The following is a 16,392-nucleotide window of genomic DNA, read 5'->3' on the forward strand; positions in this document are numbered from 1 at the left end:
AGAGTACAAAATCTTCATAATCAGCCAATGAATGGGTGAGTGTGTCTGTGCAGGCAATGACAGATTTCATCTTAATTTCCTCACAGCTCTTGGGAAATACCCTGGCCAAAAGATACACTACCGAAAATATTCAGTGAAGTTCATTCAAGATTTGGGTACATATCCTTTTGGCAGGCCAAGTTAAGGTGTGTGACCTAAACTTCAGTGATTTCTCTTTATTTATGAGAGTTCTTTTAAACTACCTCTAAAAGAATTAATTTAACAGAGAAAAGCCTTAAAAGTGTGAAAGTTTCTTATTTTTTTAATTATTAAACACTTCATATTATCCAATTCTTAATTTTTTTTTAACAGTGCAATGCTTTAGAATTAAATCACAGAGTTGTACAACCAATAAATGACCTTGCAATTAAAACAATGTGTGATATTATAAGAAAAAGGACAAGGTGTTTACATGGAAAATAAACATACTGATGGCTTAAAAAAAAAAGATAGGTTTTATCCACCATAAAAGGTTAAATCCATTTAGTTCCAGGTAGCCTCTCTTTAAAGGTGTATGAGACATTTTGGCTCGTTAGTGAAATACTGTTGAAAAAGTCAACAAATAAAATACTAAGTATCTGGAAACCAGTCCCTCTCTTTTCATCTATTGAGCCAAACAGAAAAAGTACATAACTGAAGTTCTCACAAAGGATAAATTGTGGATCAATTTAGATTTCAAATATTTTCAGTATTACACACACACACACACACACACACACACACACGAATACACTCTAACTGACAACTGTAGAGCTTCAAAGGCAGTTCTTCAGGGCCGCATTTATAGTAAGAGTGCTAGCTGAAACAACTGAAGTTTCATTGATTTTTAAATATCTTATCTTTTCACCAGAGAATACACTTTAGGCAAAGTACAGTTGTGATACTTCATTTTGTCCGTAGTTCATTGCAGATTCAAACTCTTTGAAGCTGACATGACCATCAGAATCCTGATCAACTTCCCTATAAAAGAAAAGATATTATAGATATCTTATAGTCTGTATTATAATTCACCAATATCCTTCTGGAGTATTCCTACTGTGGTGTCACTAGAACTGCATAAAACCAAACCAAAACAAAAAACCTTACCTTTCTCAAAGTTCTTTTAAAAAAAGAGAGCAAGGCAGGTCTACACTAGAAATTTACATTGGCGCAGCTGACCAGTGCAGCTGGGCCACTGTAGCACATTTGGTGAAGACTCTTAAGCCGATAGGAGAGAGGTCTCCTGTTGGCTTAATAACTCCATGTCCGTGAGAGGTGGTAGCTATGTCAGCGGGAGAAGCTCTCTCGCCAACATAGATCTGTATACACCGGCGCTTAGGCTGGTATAACTATATTGCTCACGGTTGTGGATTATTCAAACCCCTAAGGGATGCAGATACTCCAAAGTAATTTTGTAGTGTAGACCAGAAACTTAGTACCATAATCCACATCAACAGAAGGCAAAATAAAGTCATAAAGAGAGTAATTTGCTCAAAGTTAGTGAAAGATCTGGAAATAGAACCCAAGCTCCTCACTTCCAGTCCAATGTTCTATCCACTGGATCACAGTGCTTCAGAGGAGCTATTACCTCAAAGCTCTGTGACAGGACATGCTGGCCAAACCCACATAGCCTTTACTGCACTGCAAACTCGTATGCAATTTACCTTTTGTAATGATCACTGTGACATCTTTAGCCTGATACCTAGCTCTTTACTGGACAAAGATAATGCTAACAAAAGGCCCACACTTGATCCTATGAAATACCCTAATGCAGGACTAATGTGAGACCAAAGAAGAGGTTTCAACAAAAGGTCTTTTTTGCCACTCTCTCAGCTAATGTTAAGCTATGCCGAACTGGTACTTATTGATAAACTCTAATGGTAATCATATTGTGGCCCCAGCAGTTTTGCATTATTTAATCTTCAATTTGAAAAATGTACATTTATAAAGTTTCTAGTCTTTATAGTTACAAGGAAAACCCTCTAGATATAAATTTAGAAAACTGTGTTTTCGTTTGTGCTTGACACAACGGTTCTGAAGGGTACAAACTGCTCTTATTTATCTCAAAGGTGTTAACAGGTAAAGTATTAAAGGGTGGTAGCATAATTAATGTCAAACAGGATAGCTTTAAGGAAAATAGGTCTTGTCAAACAAACTTTATATATTTTGATGCAATTGCAAGTTTAATTGATAAAAGTTAATGTGTTAATGTAATATACCAAGACATCTGTAAGTCATTTGGAATAGTTCTGTATGAAACTCTGATTAAAAAAATTAGCACCACACAAAGTCCATATAGTCCATATTAAATGGATTAATTGCTATTCAATTTCTTTATCAAAGGTCTGGAAGTAAATATAAAATCATTGCTTGTAAAACTTGAAGATGACACACAAATTGGTAGAGTGATAAATAATGATGCAGACAGATTAATTATACACACTAATCTGGATCACTTGGTAAACTGAGCCCATTCAAACAAAATGCCTCTTAATACAGCTAAATGCAAAGTTAACCACTAGGAACAACGAATGTATGTCACATTTATAAAATAGGGGACCGTATCCTGGGAAACAGTGATGCGGAAAAGGACTTAACGATCATGGTAGATAACCAAATGACTTGGAGTAGTCTACACTGCCCTGCAGTTCAGACTAAGGCGGTCTGAATAGGAGTGCTCACCAAAGTTCTGCACTGTAACTCCCTTGTGTGGATGCTGCAGGCATGAACTTAAAGGTCCCAAGATTGGACTACTGTAGTCTTTTAGCGCAAACCTTTGAGGTCATGCCCACAGCATCCACACAGGAAAGTTACAGTGCTTGACTTTGGTCTGCACTGCTATTCACACCTCCTTAATCTGAACTGTGCAGCAGTGTAGTAATTCCCATGAGTTCCCAGTGCAATGCTGTACCTAAGAGGGTGAATGTGATCCTTGGGGTATGTAAGCAGGGGAATATTAAGAAGAATTAGGGAAGTAGTATTATCTCTATCATTAATGAGATCATCACCAGAACACCATGTCCAATTCTGGTGTACACACTTCAAAAAAGATGTTGAAAAATTGGAAAGCATTCAGAAAAAAGCTACAAGAATGACAAGATCTGGAAAACATGCCTTATAGCAAGAGACTTAAAAAACACAGTTCATAAGAAGGTTAAAAGCTGACTTGATCATGGTCTACAAGTACCTACATGGGGAAGAGATTTCTGATAGACTAGCAATAAGTCATAATTTGTTAACAATAAGAATAATTAACTATTGGAATAATCTACCTAAGGACATGGTGGATTCTACATCACTTGAAGTCTTGAAATCAAAACTGGATCCCTTGCTATAATATATGCTGTAGTTCACACAGAAGTGATGGGGCTGATGCACTGTTAACGATTTCACTTCTGAACAACACTGAGGGTAGGCAGGGTTTGGGAATGTAAAGAGAGCTGGATTGCCCAGTACCACCAGTTCTTCCCATCTGTCTGACCCTTGTAAACAAGATACAGAAGACTATACTTGCTGATCAGTGCTTGCCTTTTATTATTACACTTCAACATAGATATGCCTGATGCTGTTCAGACAAATAAGAGTGACTGGTATTTTACCCGAATGATCTTACAGTCTAAATGCTCCTCTCACTTCCCTAGTGGGCAAGAGGAGAATGTCCACTGCTACATCCTCTCAGGGGGTGTAGCTTATTTTAAAAAGATCATCTACTGAAGAATTTTTTAAAAATCTGCTTTGGTGATTATATTTGCTAGTTTGAATTCCAGTCATAATTAGCTAACTAAGATATCCAAACAAACAATACATCCAGACTGATATTTGTGAGCTGATGTCTAACAAACGAACAGTCTCTGCTATTATTCTGAGACATGAACCATCTAGTTCAATCAAGCCTCTACATTTTCTGCCAGAATCAATAACAGGTACACATTTTAGAATTTAGGGTCGAAATCCTTCATTTAAATCAATGGGAGTTTGCCATTGATTTCAATGGGGCCAGGATTTCATCCCAAATGTCTGACTATCTAAGTAGAGGGTGCAATTAGATGTTTACCCTCTATCATTTGTGCCCCTGATTGAAAGCAGTTTTTGAAAATTTGGTCCTAAAACTCTATGTGGCACATGCTCAATATCTCAAAAGCCATTAAAAGGCTCTTTTAAATCGAAGTTCATTATATGAACAATCTTTTAGCAGAGATTAGCAGCACATGTTGACTGATGAATGGTAAATAAGCTATGGGCTGGTTAAAATTAGTAAATTTAAGAAATACTATACTTAATTTAAAATGTGGATTTCTGAAAGCTCTGCAAAAGTAATGTGAAAACCAAAATTGTCTCAGAGTTAAATCTTCATCTTTATCCATTGGAGACAGATGGAATACTCACCTTTGTGATTAAGAAAATAATGTGTTATAGTATATTGATCTAAAATAACTGCAGATCTCAGAGGTCACTATTCATTTAACTTTATTTAATAAAATATATGTAGATATTTCATGGTATGCAGTAGATAAGGCAGACTGTGTGATCTTTTACTTGAATTTTAGTAATAACAGTATCACAAGTTACTGACTGTGGAATATAAATTACCCTCTTATTAAATTAGCTAGTTGAAGACTCCTGAAACCACCTAAGTATTTTTTCTTGAGGAACTGGATTAGATAAATGGTACTTTTCTCTCAACAGGAATATTTTAACTGTAAATCTCAATAAGAAGTGTAAGTGAATAATCAACAAGAGTAATGTTTAATATATGTTGCCTCTTAAAATTTCCTATTTGTTAATCACTGAAATAGGGTACTTACTTAAAAAAAGTTATCCACACACTGAAAATATATTTTCATCCTTTCATTTGATAAATAACAATATTATGTATTGATCAGCCACTATATTTTCCTTTCCTTTGTCACCTTTAAAATACAGTTTATATAAGGCTAAATCTGGCACTTCTTACTCAGGCATAACACCCATTGAAGTTAGTGAGTGCAGAATTTGGGCAACAGCATTACAATATTTCTTCTTTTTATATTACAAATAAGCTTCATGTAACCATTACCTAGAAAATGGGCACTAAATCTGAGAATACAGTGATCCTGATTTATAGATCAACAATGTTTATTCACCATGTATATCTAAAAAGTGCAAAGGAATAGGTCATAATTTTTATATATGCTCCCTAGCTCGTGTTTCCCCCCACCAGCAGATTCAATGGCTGAGTTACATGGTGAGTTGGAAAGCTGAGTGATCATTCAGATCTATAATATTAAAAACAAAGATTAGTTAGTTGTACCACTGAAGGCATATGCTGTATTAATTTGAAGGATGAAGTTTTAATTGCAGAGAAAGAACACTCATGAGAAAAATGCAAATGTATCACATAAATAAAATTTAGAAAGCAAATAAAACAGTAGGGAGGCACACGGTGTAAATTTGTAGTCCAAAGGGCTAGCTTGATTCTTAAATAATCAATATAATTAATACATAATCTATAGATCAGGCAACAACTTTGAAGTTTTAATTTATTTCTCATTGAATTCCCCAGTGATGGTAGTTTACTGTGGTTATTGCTGCACTAGAAAATTGAGTATTTCCCTAAAAGTGACAAAAATGTTCACTGAGACAAGGTGGGTGAGTTAACGTCTTTTATTGGTCCATCTTCTGTTAGTGAAAGAGACAAGTTTCGAGCTGCACAGAGCTGACCTGGAGAAGAGCTTTGTGTACCTCAAAGTGTGTCTCTCTCACCAACAAAAGTGGGTCCATTAAAAGATATTACCTCACCCACCTTGTCTCTTTAATATCCTGGGACCAACACTGCTACAACAACACTACAAACAAAAATGTTTTCTTGGATTTCAAAATTTTCATTGTACTAAGATGACTTGTTTTTAAATCTTGTGATATACCATTCTCAAATATAGTACCTAGAGAATTCAACACTACGTACAGTACTTAATGAGCTTAAAACAATGGAAGTTTGATTTATTACTTTGGTGAGAAAAATGTTTTCCAAGCAGAAACATATAAGCTATGATCAAATACAAGATATTACACACAGGTACAGTAATCATGTCTGTTGGGAGGAGTTCTCCAAGCCCTTCTTGGGATCTGAGGATCATACTCTCAAAGGCCCTGCAACATGCCAACTATACTTCCAGAGTTAGCTGGAGGGGATGGTGTGAGCCATATGAGGTGCTCCTGTCATAGTTCAGGACAACTGCACCTCTACTCCCCCTCTATGGTCCAGCAAAGGCACCCACTCAGACTTCTGGCTCCCCAGATGCCACCTTTCTTGGGCAGAGACATGTATCTCTCTACCTCTTGACCGCAGTATTTCAAGGCTGCACTGATCCCTGCCAACACTGTGAATTCCCAGCAAAGTCTGACTGACTAAGCTAGCCTGCTTTACCTTTCTCCTCAGAGACAATGTACACTGCAACTGACATAGGCTTGGTCTACACTACGGGGTTAGGTCAAATTTAGCTGCATTAGGTCGATTTAAAAAATGACTGCATCCACAAAACCAACCTCCTTCTGTCGACCTAAAGGGCTCTTAAAATCGACTTCTGTACTCCTTCCCGACGAGGGGAATAGCGCTAAAATCGACCTTGCTGGGTCAAATTTGGGGTACTGTGGTCACAAATCTACGGTATTGGCCTCTGGGAGCTATCCCAGAGTGCTCCATTGTGACAGCTCTGGACAGCACTTTGAACTCCGATGCACTAGCCTGGTACACAGGAAAAGCCCCAGGGACTTTTGAATTTTATTTCCCGTTTTTGGTCAGTGTGGTAAACTCAGCAGCATAGGTGACCATGCAGTCCCCCCAGAATTGTAGAGTGTACAATGTTTCTACGCTCCCCCTATCATCTCCATCCCTGAGGTTATCACAGATGAGAAGGCAAAAAACCCGCAATCATGGTGACATGTTTTCCAAGCTCATGCAGTCCTCCTGCACTGATAGGGCACAGCTTAATGCATGGAGGCATTCCATGGCAGAGGCCAGGAAAGAATTAAGTGAGCGTGAAGAGCGGAGGCAGGACATGATGCTGAGGCTAATGGGGGAGCAAACGGACATGATGAAGCATCTGTTGGAGCTGCAGGAAAGTCAACAAGAGCACAGACCCCTGCAGCATCCACTGTATAACCGCCTGCCCTCCTCCCCATGTTCCATACCCTCCTCACCCAGATGCCCAAGAACGCGGCAGGGGGGAAGGTTCCGGGCACCCAGCCACTCCACTCCAGAGGAGGTCCAAGCAACAGAAGGCTGTCATTCAAACAGTTTGATTTTTAGTGTGGCCACAATAAGCAATGTGGCCTTGTGCTTCCCTCCTCCTCCATCCCACCTGGGCTACCTTGTCCGTTATCGCTTTTTTTTTTAATTAATAAAGAATGCATGGTTTCAAAACAATAGTTAGTTTATTTCGAAGGGGGGAGGGTGGTTGGCTTACATGGAATTAAAATCAACAAAGGGGGCGGGCTTGCATCAAGGAGAAACACACACAACTCTCAAGCTGTAACCTGGCCAGTCATGAAACTGGTTTTCAAAGCCTCAATGATGCGCAGCGCGCCTACCTATGCTCTTCTAATCGTCCTGGTGTCTGGCTGCTCAAAATTGGATGCCAGGCAATTTGCCTCAACCTCCCACCCTGCCATAAATGTCTCCCCCTTACTCTCACAGATATTATGGAGCACACAGCAAGCAGCAATAACAATGGGAATGTTGGTTGCACTGAGGTCTGACCAACAGCACCAGTGAGCTTTTCAACGGCCAAAGGCACATTCTACCACTGTTCTGCACTTGCTAAGGCTATAGTTGAACTGCTCCATACTACTGTCCAGGCTTCATGAGCCATGGGAACAATGGGTAGGCTGGAGTAGGTGAGACCACGCGGTGCTGTCAGCTGGGAGAGCAGCCTGAGGCAGAACCCTCCAGCTCGCAGGAGAGCAGAGTTGCAGCGGAAGCGGTGGAACCGTACACCATGGACGAGGCTGGCTAGCAGTCCTACTGCACCGTCTGCTGCGAAGGCACCCAGGAGCTGCTGCTGTGTAGCAATGCCAGCTGCTGCAGGTGCTTCTGTGTCGAATGCTTGGAGGTCCTGGTAGGGCAAGGTACCTTGGCCAAGGCAAAAGAGCAAGAGCCCTGGAGCTGTTACATGTGTCAATCACAGAAGTGCTATGGGGTGTTAGAGCGCCAACCGGACTGGAATGTACGGCTGCAAGACTTCTTCACCAGTGACAAAGGAGAGGAATATGATGCACCTAAAATCTAAAAAGGCCTGCACATTTCCCAGAGTCACTACCCTTGATAACAGAATGTCAATGATTGCATTGGCTACTTGGATCACAGCAGCCCCCACAGTAGACTTGCCCACAACAGCAGTGGTGACGGTGAGCTGAGCAGGCTTCATGCTTGCTGTGGTATGGCATCTGCAAGGGTAACCCAGGAAAAAAGGCACGAAATGATTGTCTGCCGTTGCTTTCACGGAGGGAGGGGCGACTGATGACATGTACCCAAAACCACCCGGAACAATGTTCTTGCCCCATCAGGCATTGGGAGCTTAACCCAGAATTTCAATGGGTGGCGGAGACTTTGGGAACTGTGGGATAGTTACCCACAGTGCACCGCTCTGTAAGTCGATGCTAGCCATGGTAGTGAGGACGCACTCCACCGACTTAATGCGCTTAGTGTGGACATACGCAATGGACTGTGTACAATCGAATTCTAAAAATCGACTTCTATAAAATAGACCTAATTTCATAGTGTAGACATACCAATAGGAACTTACCAAATAGCTCTTTCTAAGCAAGCACATTTATTCTTAAATTGATAGCATTACAGAGGAAACATTAAAAACAATAAAACAAACAATAAAAGAACCTACACTCATGCTAATAAATTTACCGGAGATCACCCCCTGACTCTAACAAGGGCTCCGGCTGGTAAGCAGTCCTTCAAACCTAGGATTTTTTTCTGTGGTCACAAATTCATAACAACTGTTAACTCAAAATATGCATCCTCGTGAACTTGAGTGTGACTCATTTATCCAGTCTGGGTCTTTGAAGAGACTGTGAATTGGTAATCAGCTAGACAACTGATTTCTCTTCAAGGTGCAGCTTCAAAAGGATGGATCTGTAGGTGGGTAATTTGCATTCTCTTCTTCCCAAGGATTTCCTAGGAAACCTACTCAACTAACAGTTCATTCTTCTCTTAGGCCATTGTCTAAAAGAGTCCTTTGAAGCTCGTAACGCTTCTCAAGGTTGACATTAGCCATGTCTCCTAAACAAGTTACATACAATACCACAATAACAAGCATTTGAATTTTTAACACAAAGAGCTCCTTAAATTTAAGGTTTAACTTAATTCAATAAGGATTGTCCAGGATATTGCAAGAAATTGCCATATAAGAGCTCCTACGAGACATCTGTGGGCTAAGTTAGCTCACATTTCCATACCTAGGTTTCTCCACCCTTACATACAACTGGTTTAAGACACGCTAAGAGTACTAGTGGCTTTTCCTTGTCTGCTTTCCTTCATGAATCTTCAAACTTTGGGTTATTCCACATTTCTCCTCATCTACATGTGAGTTGTACTTAAAGACAGGCTGAGTGTTCTCTTTAAATAACTTTGGAACACTGTTGCCCTGCAGATGAAGAATTCTGTGGTTTCCTGAATTACCACGGTGGCACCTTAATTATAATGAGACACAGCAAGCCACTCAGCAGCACTATCTGTATGTATGAAATGTGACTTGCATTGTTGTCCACAGTCTTCTCCCAAAAAGCTGCTCTGCTCTGAACATCTCTGGCACTTCCCTTTCCTTGCATCAACCACAAATATCCAAGGGAGTTATATTCCTATTAATATTTAGCTCTCTACCACATATATTCTATTAATTATTATTATTATTATTTATTTTTGTAATCGTAATGCCTAAGAGCTCTGTTGACATTTTCCAAACCACACTTACCTAGTATGCGTAAATTACACTTAGCAAATATATTATGATCACCCTTGTCTTTCCCTTTCATTGTGTTCTACATCGACCTGTCACATTTTGTCTCTATTTAAATTGTAAGTACTTTGGACTAGGGATTATTTTTTATTCTGTATATGTTCAATAACCATTACAATGAGGACCCCAATCCTGAACTGTCTCTCCAGGAATTACTGTAGTACAAATAAAAAATACTAAACATAATACAAGACAGTGTGTCCCTAGCCTCTGTTTGCCAAAAGCTTGAAACGGGCGACAGGGGTGGATCACTTGATGACTACCTGTTCTGTTCATTCCCTCTGGGGCACCTGGCATTGGCCACTATCAGAAGATAGACCTTTGGTCAGACCCACTATGGCCTTTCTTATGTCCATTCATGGCTGCTAAATGTTCATGGTTACTACTATTTCCTGATATGCCTGCTCCAATGGGAATTTCTTATGTGCTAGAAAAAAACACAGGAATTTCAACTGGAAAAAAATTGCCAAAGTGACATTTTCACATGGAAAAGTGTTTATGGAAACAATGAAAGGACAGAACATTTTCTTGAAATTGTAAAAAATGCCTCCTTGTTGAACACATAATTTGTAAAGTATTTCTTTTAATTAGACCATATAATTACAGAATGTAACTATAATTTATCATTTGAGCATACAGTAAATTATAGTGAGGGCATGTAGACTTAAGAATTTACAGTTCAAGTTGATAATAGATGCTTTGTACTATAACAGTCTGGATAGCTTTGAATAACAAACTCACTAATTGACGCTTATTATTCAGAAAAATTGTAGCAACTACAAGGAACTGTGGAATTTGATCCTTATGTATATAACTTCACTGGCTACATTAACAGTAAAATTCTAACAGCCAGGCAGAGTTTTAAATTAAAAAGAATGTTTTAATTTTGTTTTATTGTTGATTGTTTGGTTCTGAATTTTTTTTTTATGAACTGTCAGAAGAATAATTCAAACTAGAGTCAGAACTTCCATCACATTAGAGCCAAAGCTGTCATACTGATTGAACAGTGAGAGTAAAAATTACACTTCATGCAAGGAGCCCCTGCTGGGGATGAAATGACCCATCAATTGAAGATTCAAGGATGACAGCTTCTCCAACAAGCTGACTTCTCTTCTGATTAACCAGCCGGCTCTTTCTAGTTCTAAGTGCTTGCTTCTTTGTTGATGGGATTCCTGCAGGGCTCCCACAGCAGTTTAGTTAGTAATGTGGATTTTCATTTAATTTCTTTAGAGACATAAGTGTTAGGAAAAGCCACTCTGATACTTAGTAAACACAGAAAAAAAAGATTATTGTAGTTTTGTTGGCTAAAACAGGATGTATATTCTTGGCTTACTAACAGTTAAAAGTTCTATTTTGAGAGAGGGAGGTCTCAAGAAGGTATTTAAATTGTCATATCATCACCTTATCATCAAGGTATACAGGTACTTATCCTTGAGATAGCCTGGAGTGCTCTCCAGTTTGTTAAATGATATTTTTAAAGTAAGGATCAAATTATATACTATCTTAAAAGAGGATCATACAAGTGATTTATGTTATGCTTAATAAAATAAGAATTTTAAACTTAATCTGGAACTTTCCTCTTTTATCACGTGTTTAATTCATCCTGCCAATGTAACATTTTACAATGAACTTATTTTTCTTAGTTTTCTTTCAAACATTAAAATGTGAAAATATTTTATTTGAAGTCCGCAGCATATTTATTGCTACTATTAATGAATGTGTAAAGATTACATTAGCTGACAGAGTGAACAAGAACTGAATGGTATGGTACCTTTAGTCCAAGAGAATGGCAGTCACCTCTGAGCAAGGGGACAAAGAAAGACAGAAAAAAAGCCCTGTCCTCTTCCCATTTTGAATAACAGCAAAATTCTTCAGGACTTCAGTGGGAGCAGGAGCAGGAACAAACCTTTTGTTTACAGTTAATTGTAGGAAGGTTCTTAAGTTTATACAAACTGATCCTGAATCTTAAACTGTTTGAATTCAGTTTGGAGAGAGGGGTCTGTAGTTCATGATGATGCTTATTTAATAAGAACTGTTCTGCTCATTTTCAATATCACAGACTGTAATAAGATGGACAATAAGGATATTTTCATTTATTCTGTTTTGTTTTTAAGAAGAAAATAATTCAAAGATATCTTAAAACTGACAGACTCTTTATTTCCTCCTACTGTAGGCACAGGGATTCCATAACTATAGTTCTCTTCCTTCCTCCAAAGTTGGTCCATTAAATGGATTAAGAACTGGCTAACTGGCAGATTTCAAAGAGCAGTTGCCACTGGGGAATCATCGTCAAATGAGGGTCTTTCTAGGAGGGAAGGATTTCCTAGGAAACCTACTCAGCTAACAGTTCATTCTTCTCTTAGGGCATTGTCTAAAAGAGTCCTTTGAAGCTCGTAAGGCTTCCCAAGGTTGACATTAGTCATGTCTCCTAGGCAAGTTCCATACAATCCTGTATGCAATTCTGCAGCAGTGACGCCAATTCAGATACTTGCTGGGTGCGGGAGGGGGAGAATTCCAGTCCCTGCTCATCCCCCACCCCCTACAGGGAACCCGGGTCTCCCTTGGGCAGGGAGTCTCTCCTCTCTCTTATCCAACCAGTGCATGAACTAGTGCCACCAGAAGTTGAGTCCTTAGCATGTTCCCCTGTGCTCTGCTGTACAAGAACAGATTCTCTGTGTGCCAGGCTGCAAGACCATTTGGCCTGGCTGCCCCTCTGTCTGGACGAAGAGGAAGTCAGGCCAAATTTGAGTTGCACTGCAATGCTGTGCACCAGGTTGCAACACCACTCACTGAAAGTTGGCCCAGCCACCCCTCCATCTGTCTGAAGGGGCAGGTGGATCAAATTTCAGTGGTGTTGTGACCACACAGTCAGAGTGACATTCCAGATTGTTCCAGCAGCAGCCAGACTGATTTAGTACAGGACCACTGCTTAGAAGTGGTTGGGCGATCATATACACAGCCCCCTATTTGTCACATTGCTCTGACTGGCACCACTGTTCCGCAGGGATCAGTTGAGGCCTAAAAGCATTCAATACTTTTATCAGTGATACTGAAGTAAATGTAAAAATCGTTGCTGATAAAATTTGTTGATGACACAAAGATTAGTAGATTGGTAAATAATGATGAGGACTGAGCAGTCAAACAGAACAAATAAGTGTGTTTGGTAAGCAGGCTCTATTCAAACAAAATACATTTTACTTTAGCCACATTCAAAGTTATAAATATAGGATCAAGGAATGCAGGCCATACCTCCAGAATGGGGAACATGATCTCTCTACTTTTGACATCTATCCAGAAGCCAAGCCATAAGATGTAGGGAGGATGGGTTGAAAGACAAATTATCCTATTATTTTGGGATAGCAAGACTGAAATTATAGGTAATGTTCTTAGAGGACATATTTGCAATAGCATCAGTTCCAGGTATCAAAACTGCCTTGGCCAGGCACAAGCTATCAGGATGATTTTGGAAGCATCTTGTCTGATCTTCCTGAGTATCCTGGGAAACAATGGATTTAGGGGTTAGGGATACATCAGTGCAGGAGACCATCAAATGAGAAATATGTCTGAAAGGAACTCTGGACTCTGACCTGTAACAAAAAGTCGGACACTTCTTGTTCCCATCTGTCACAAACAGATCAATTGACAAATGACCCCAATCCTTGAAGAGTGTCCAAATTACCGAGTTCTTGATTGTCCACTCATGATCCGTTGCAAAGTGTCTGCTTAAACTGTCTTCTAAAATGTTCTGCAGAATTGTGGAGACAACTGATGCTGAATGCATCAGTTCTATAACCAAACTCCCTCTTGACACAGCAGGGATGATCGTGCCCTTTACTGCCTATTTATATAGAACGTGGCAATTGTGTTGTCCATCAAGAACTGACAGCTAGTCCCTGAAGCACAAGTAAGAATTCGACACAAGCCTTGTCCACGGCTCTGAGCTCCAACACATTTATATGTAAGTGAGTCTCCTCACCAGTCCATTTGCCCTGTGCTCGATGGTGGTCTACATGTGTTCCTCAAGCCAGTTGTGATGGAATGGTTAATAAAGTTCTGATTGGGAGGGATGGTGAAAAAGGTACACCATTGCACACCTTGTTGGGGTCTTTCCACCAGTCCAGTGAGGAGAGAATAGCTTATGGAATCTGCAGAGGCATACCTAAATTGGGTCTGCATGGTACATACAGTGATTTTTCGTCAACCCCACATTTAGTGTAGGTGTAGTCTATAATGCTACGTGACAAAACTGCAGGAGGCCATGTGTCCAAGTAGATTTAAGCAAGTCTATACCATATCTGTGGATTTAAATGAAGCTGCATGACAAGCATGGACATGGTTTTGTATCTGTCCCAAGTTAGATAATACTTTGGCTGTCTTGGAGCATACTACCACTACTAATTCTAATTGATGAATTAGAGTTAAAATAGACTTTTCTTTGTGATTTTAGGCTGAGGCATATGAAAAGTTGAAGGATTTGATGGAGCTTCATGCATAGTGCTGAGAACCTTCCTCTGACCAACCAGTCATCCAGGTATAGATAACTTGCTATACCTTGTCTTCCTGGATATACAGCTAATACTGCTAAGACCTTGGCGATCACCCTCAGTACAGTAGAGAGACTGCAGAGCAGAACTTTGTACTGATAATGCTATTGTTCCACTAGAATCCTTAAATATTTATTTTGTGTCAGGTGTATGGCAATATGGAAATAAACAGGCAGAGAGCTGCAAACCCGTAGTCTGAATCTAGATATGGCATTATGGAGGCAAATGTGAACATTCTTAATTTGACTTGGTCAATAAAGGTATTGTGTACTCTCAAATCCAGAACTAGCCACCATTCTCCCTTCTTTCTAAATATGAAGAAATAATGTGAATAGAAAGCTTTCCTTCTGTGTTACAGTTGAACCTCTTCTATGGCTTTAAAAGAGGAAAGTGATTCCAATTTCTGTTGTAGCAGTCTCTTGAGAAAGGGGTCCCTGAATAGGGACCAGTTGTGGGGTGTATGTGTAAGGGATCGGGCAGTATGGATCTGTATGAAATAACCTGCTAAAATAACGTTCCTCATCTAGCGGTCCATTGCTATGGAGTTCCATGAAGTAGTAGAGGCGTTTCCAAAGGGAGGGGAAGAAAGGACTAGATCTGTCATTGTGGTTAAATTGTGACTCTCAACCAACCCATCAAAATGATTGTTTGATTGTGTCTGTGAGGTAGGATATAGCTATAATTGTCGCACCATGTCTCTTCTTCTGGTAGCACTGTCTTTTTCTAGGTCACTGATCGCTGATAAAATGCATGGGGCAGTCCTCTGTCTACCGTGTGTGTGAGGTCTCCTGTTTTCTTTTTGTGTAAAGGTGTATACACCCGTGGGAGTGAAGTGTGGCACAAGAATCATTCCAAGTGTGAAAGGCATCATCAGTTTTTGTACTGAATAGCTTTAAGCCCTTGAACAGAAGATTCTCCACGGTTCATTGAACTTTCCTGGGGATTCCTGAACTATGGAGACAAGATGTGTGCTTCATGATTACAGAAGTAGCCACAAATTGTGAAGCAGTATCAGCAGCATCTAGAGCTGCTTACAAAGATGTTCATTATATCACTAACTGTCCCAGTGAAATCAGGCATTTAAATTCCTCCCTATGTTCTTGTGGCAATTTATCAAAGAAATCCATAAATATTATACTTTAGAAAACCATAACATGAAAGCAAAGTCTGATCATTTAACATTCTAAATATAAGCTTACAGAGGAATAACATTTACGACCAAACAGATCATCATTTTGGCTCCTTTTGGGCTAGAGTCATTTTTGGCTGGCATTGTGTATTCTTTTTGTTAGCTACCACAATTACCAAAAAGCCAGATACTGGCTGTGAATAAAAGGTATTCTTCTCCCACATAGTATCTTTTGTCTGATTTATTTGAAGTTGTTTTACTATTGCCAGTGTCCATCTAACATTCTTGGCAAGGTCCATCAATAGGAAGAGCTACACTTCCTGGCATAGTAGTGTAGAGAACGTCCAACAATTTATGTCAGGTATCATGCACCTCCTCTATCAGGATCTTGACATTTTTGGCTAGTCTTTTCAATAAATCCTGGAAGTTCTTCTAGTCATCTGGATAAGATGATATGGAAGAAATTATCACCTCATCTAAACACAAGGATGAGATGGCCAATGGGTGCATGTAGATCCTCACTGGGAAGATGCTCCTCCTCAGAAATTTCCTCTGCTGGTTGAGAATCATGAGGGGACATCTGTGGCTGCACAGGTTTTTGCCTCTGAACAAACAGGAAGGTTCTCTTTCTAGGGGGTGGTGCCTGGGAACGATGCCTACAATCAGGACCCCAATATGGCCATGTTGGTAC

At 39.6% G+C, this 16,392-nt stretch overlaps 1 protein-coding gene across 1 annotated transcript in view; it reads right to left on the reverse strand.

The window, feature by feature from the left end:
- Window positions 1-401: 401 nt before the first annotated feature.
- EFCAB11 (EF-hand calcium binding domain 11) overlaps window positions 402-16,392 on the reverse strand; it is a 126,543-nt gene continuing 110,552 nt past the window's right edge. Inside the window, exon 6 of the mRNA XM_077820398.1 lies at window positions 402-999. Coding sequence (XP_077676524.1) covers window positions 900-999 — 100 coding nt within the window. The 3' untranslated portion in view covers window positions 402-899. The remainder of the gene's footprint in view (window positions 1,000-16,392) is intronic.

The sequence above is a fragment of the Eretmochelys imbricata genome, chromosome 6 (assembly GCF_965152235.1).
Source record: "Eretmochelys imbricata isolate rEreImb1 chromosome 6, rEreImb1.hap1, whole genome shotgun sequence".
Classification (NCBI taxonomy): Eukaryota; Metazoa; Chordata; order Testudines; family Cheloniidae; genus Eretmochelys; species Eretmochelys imbricata.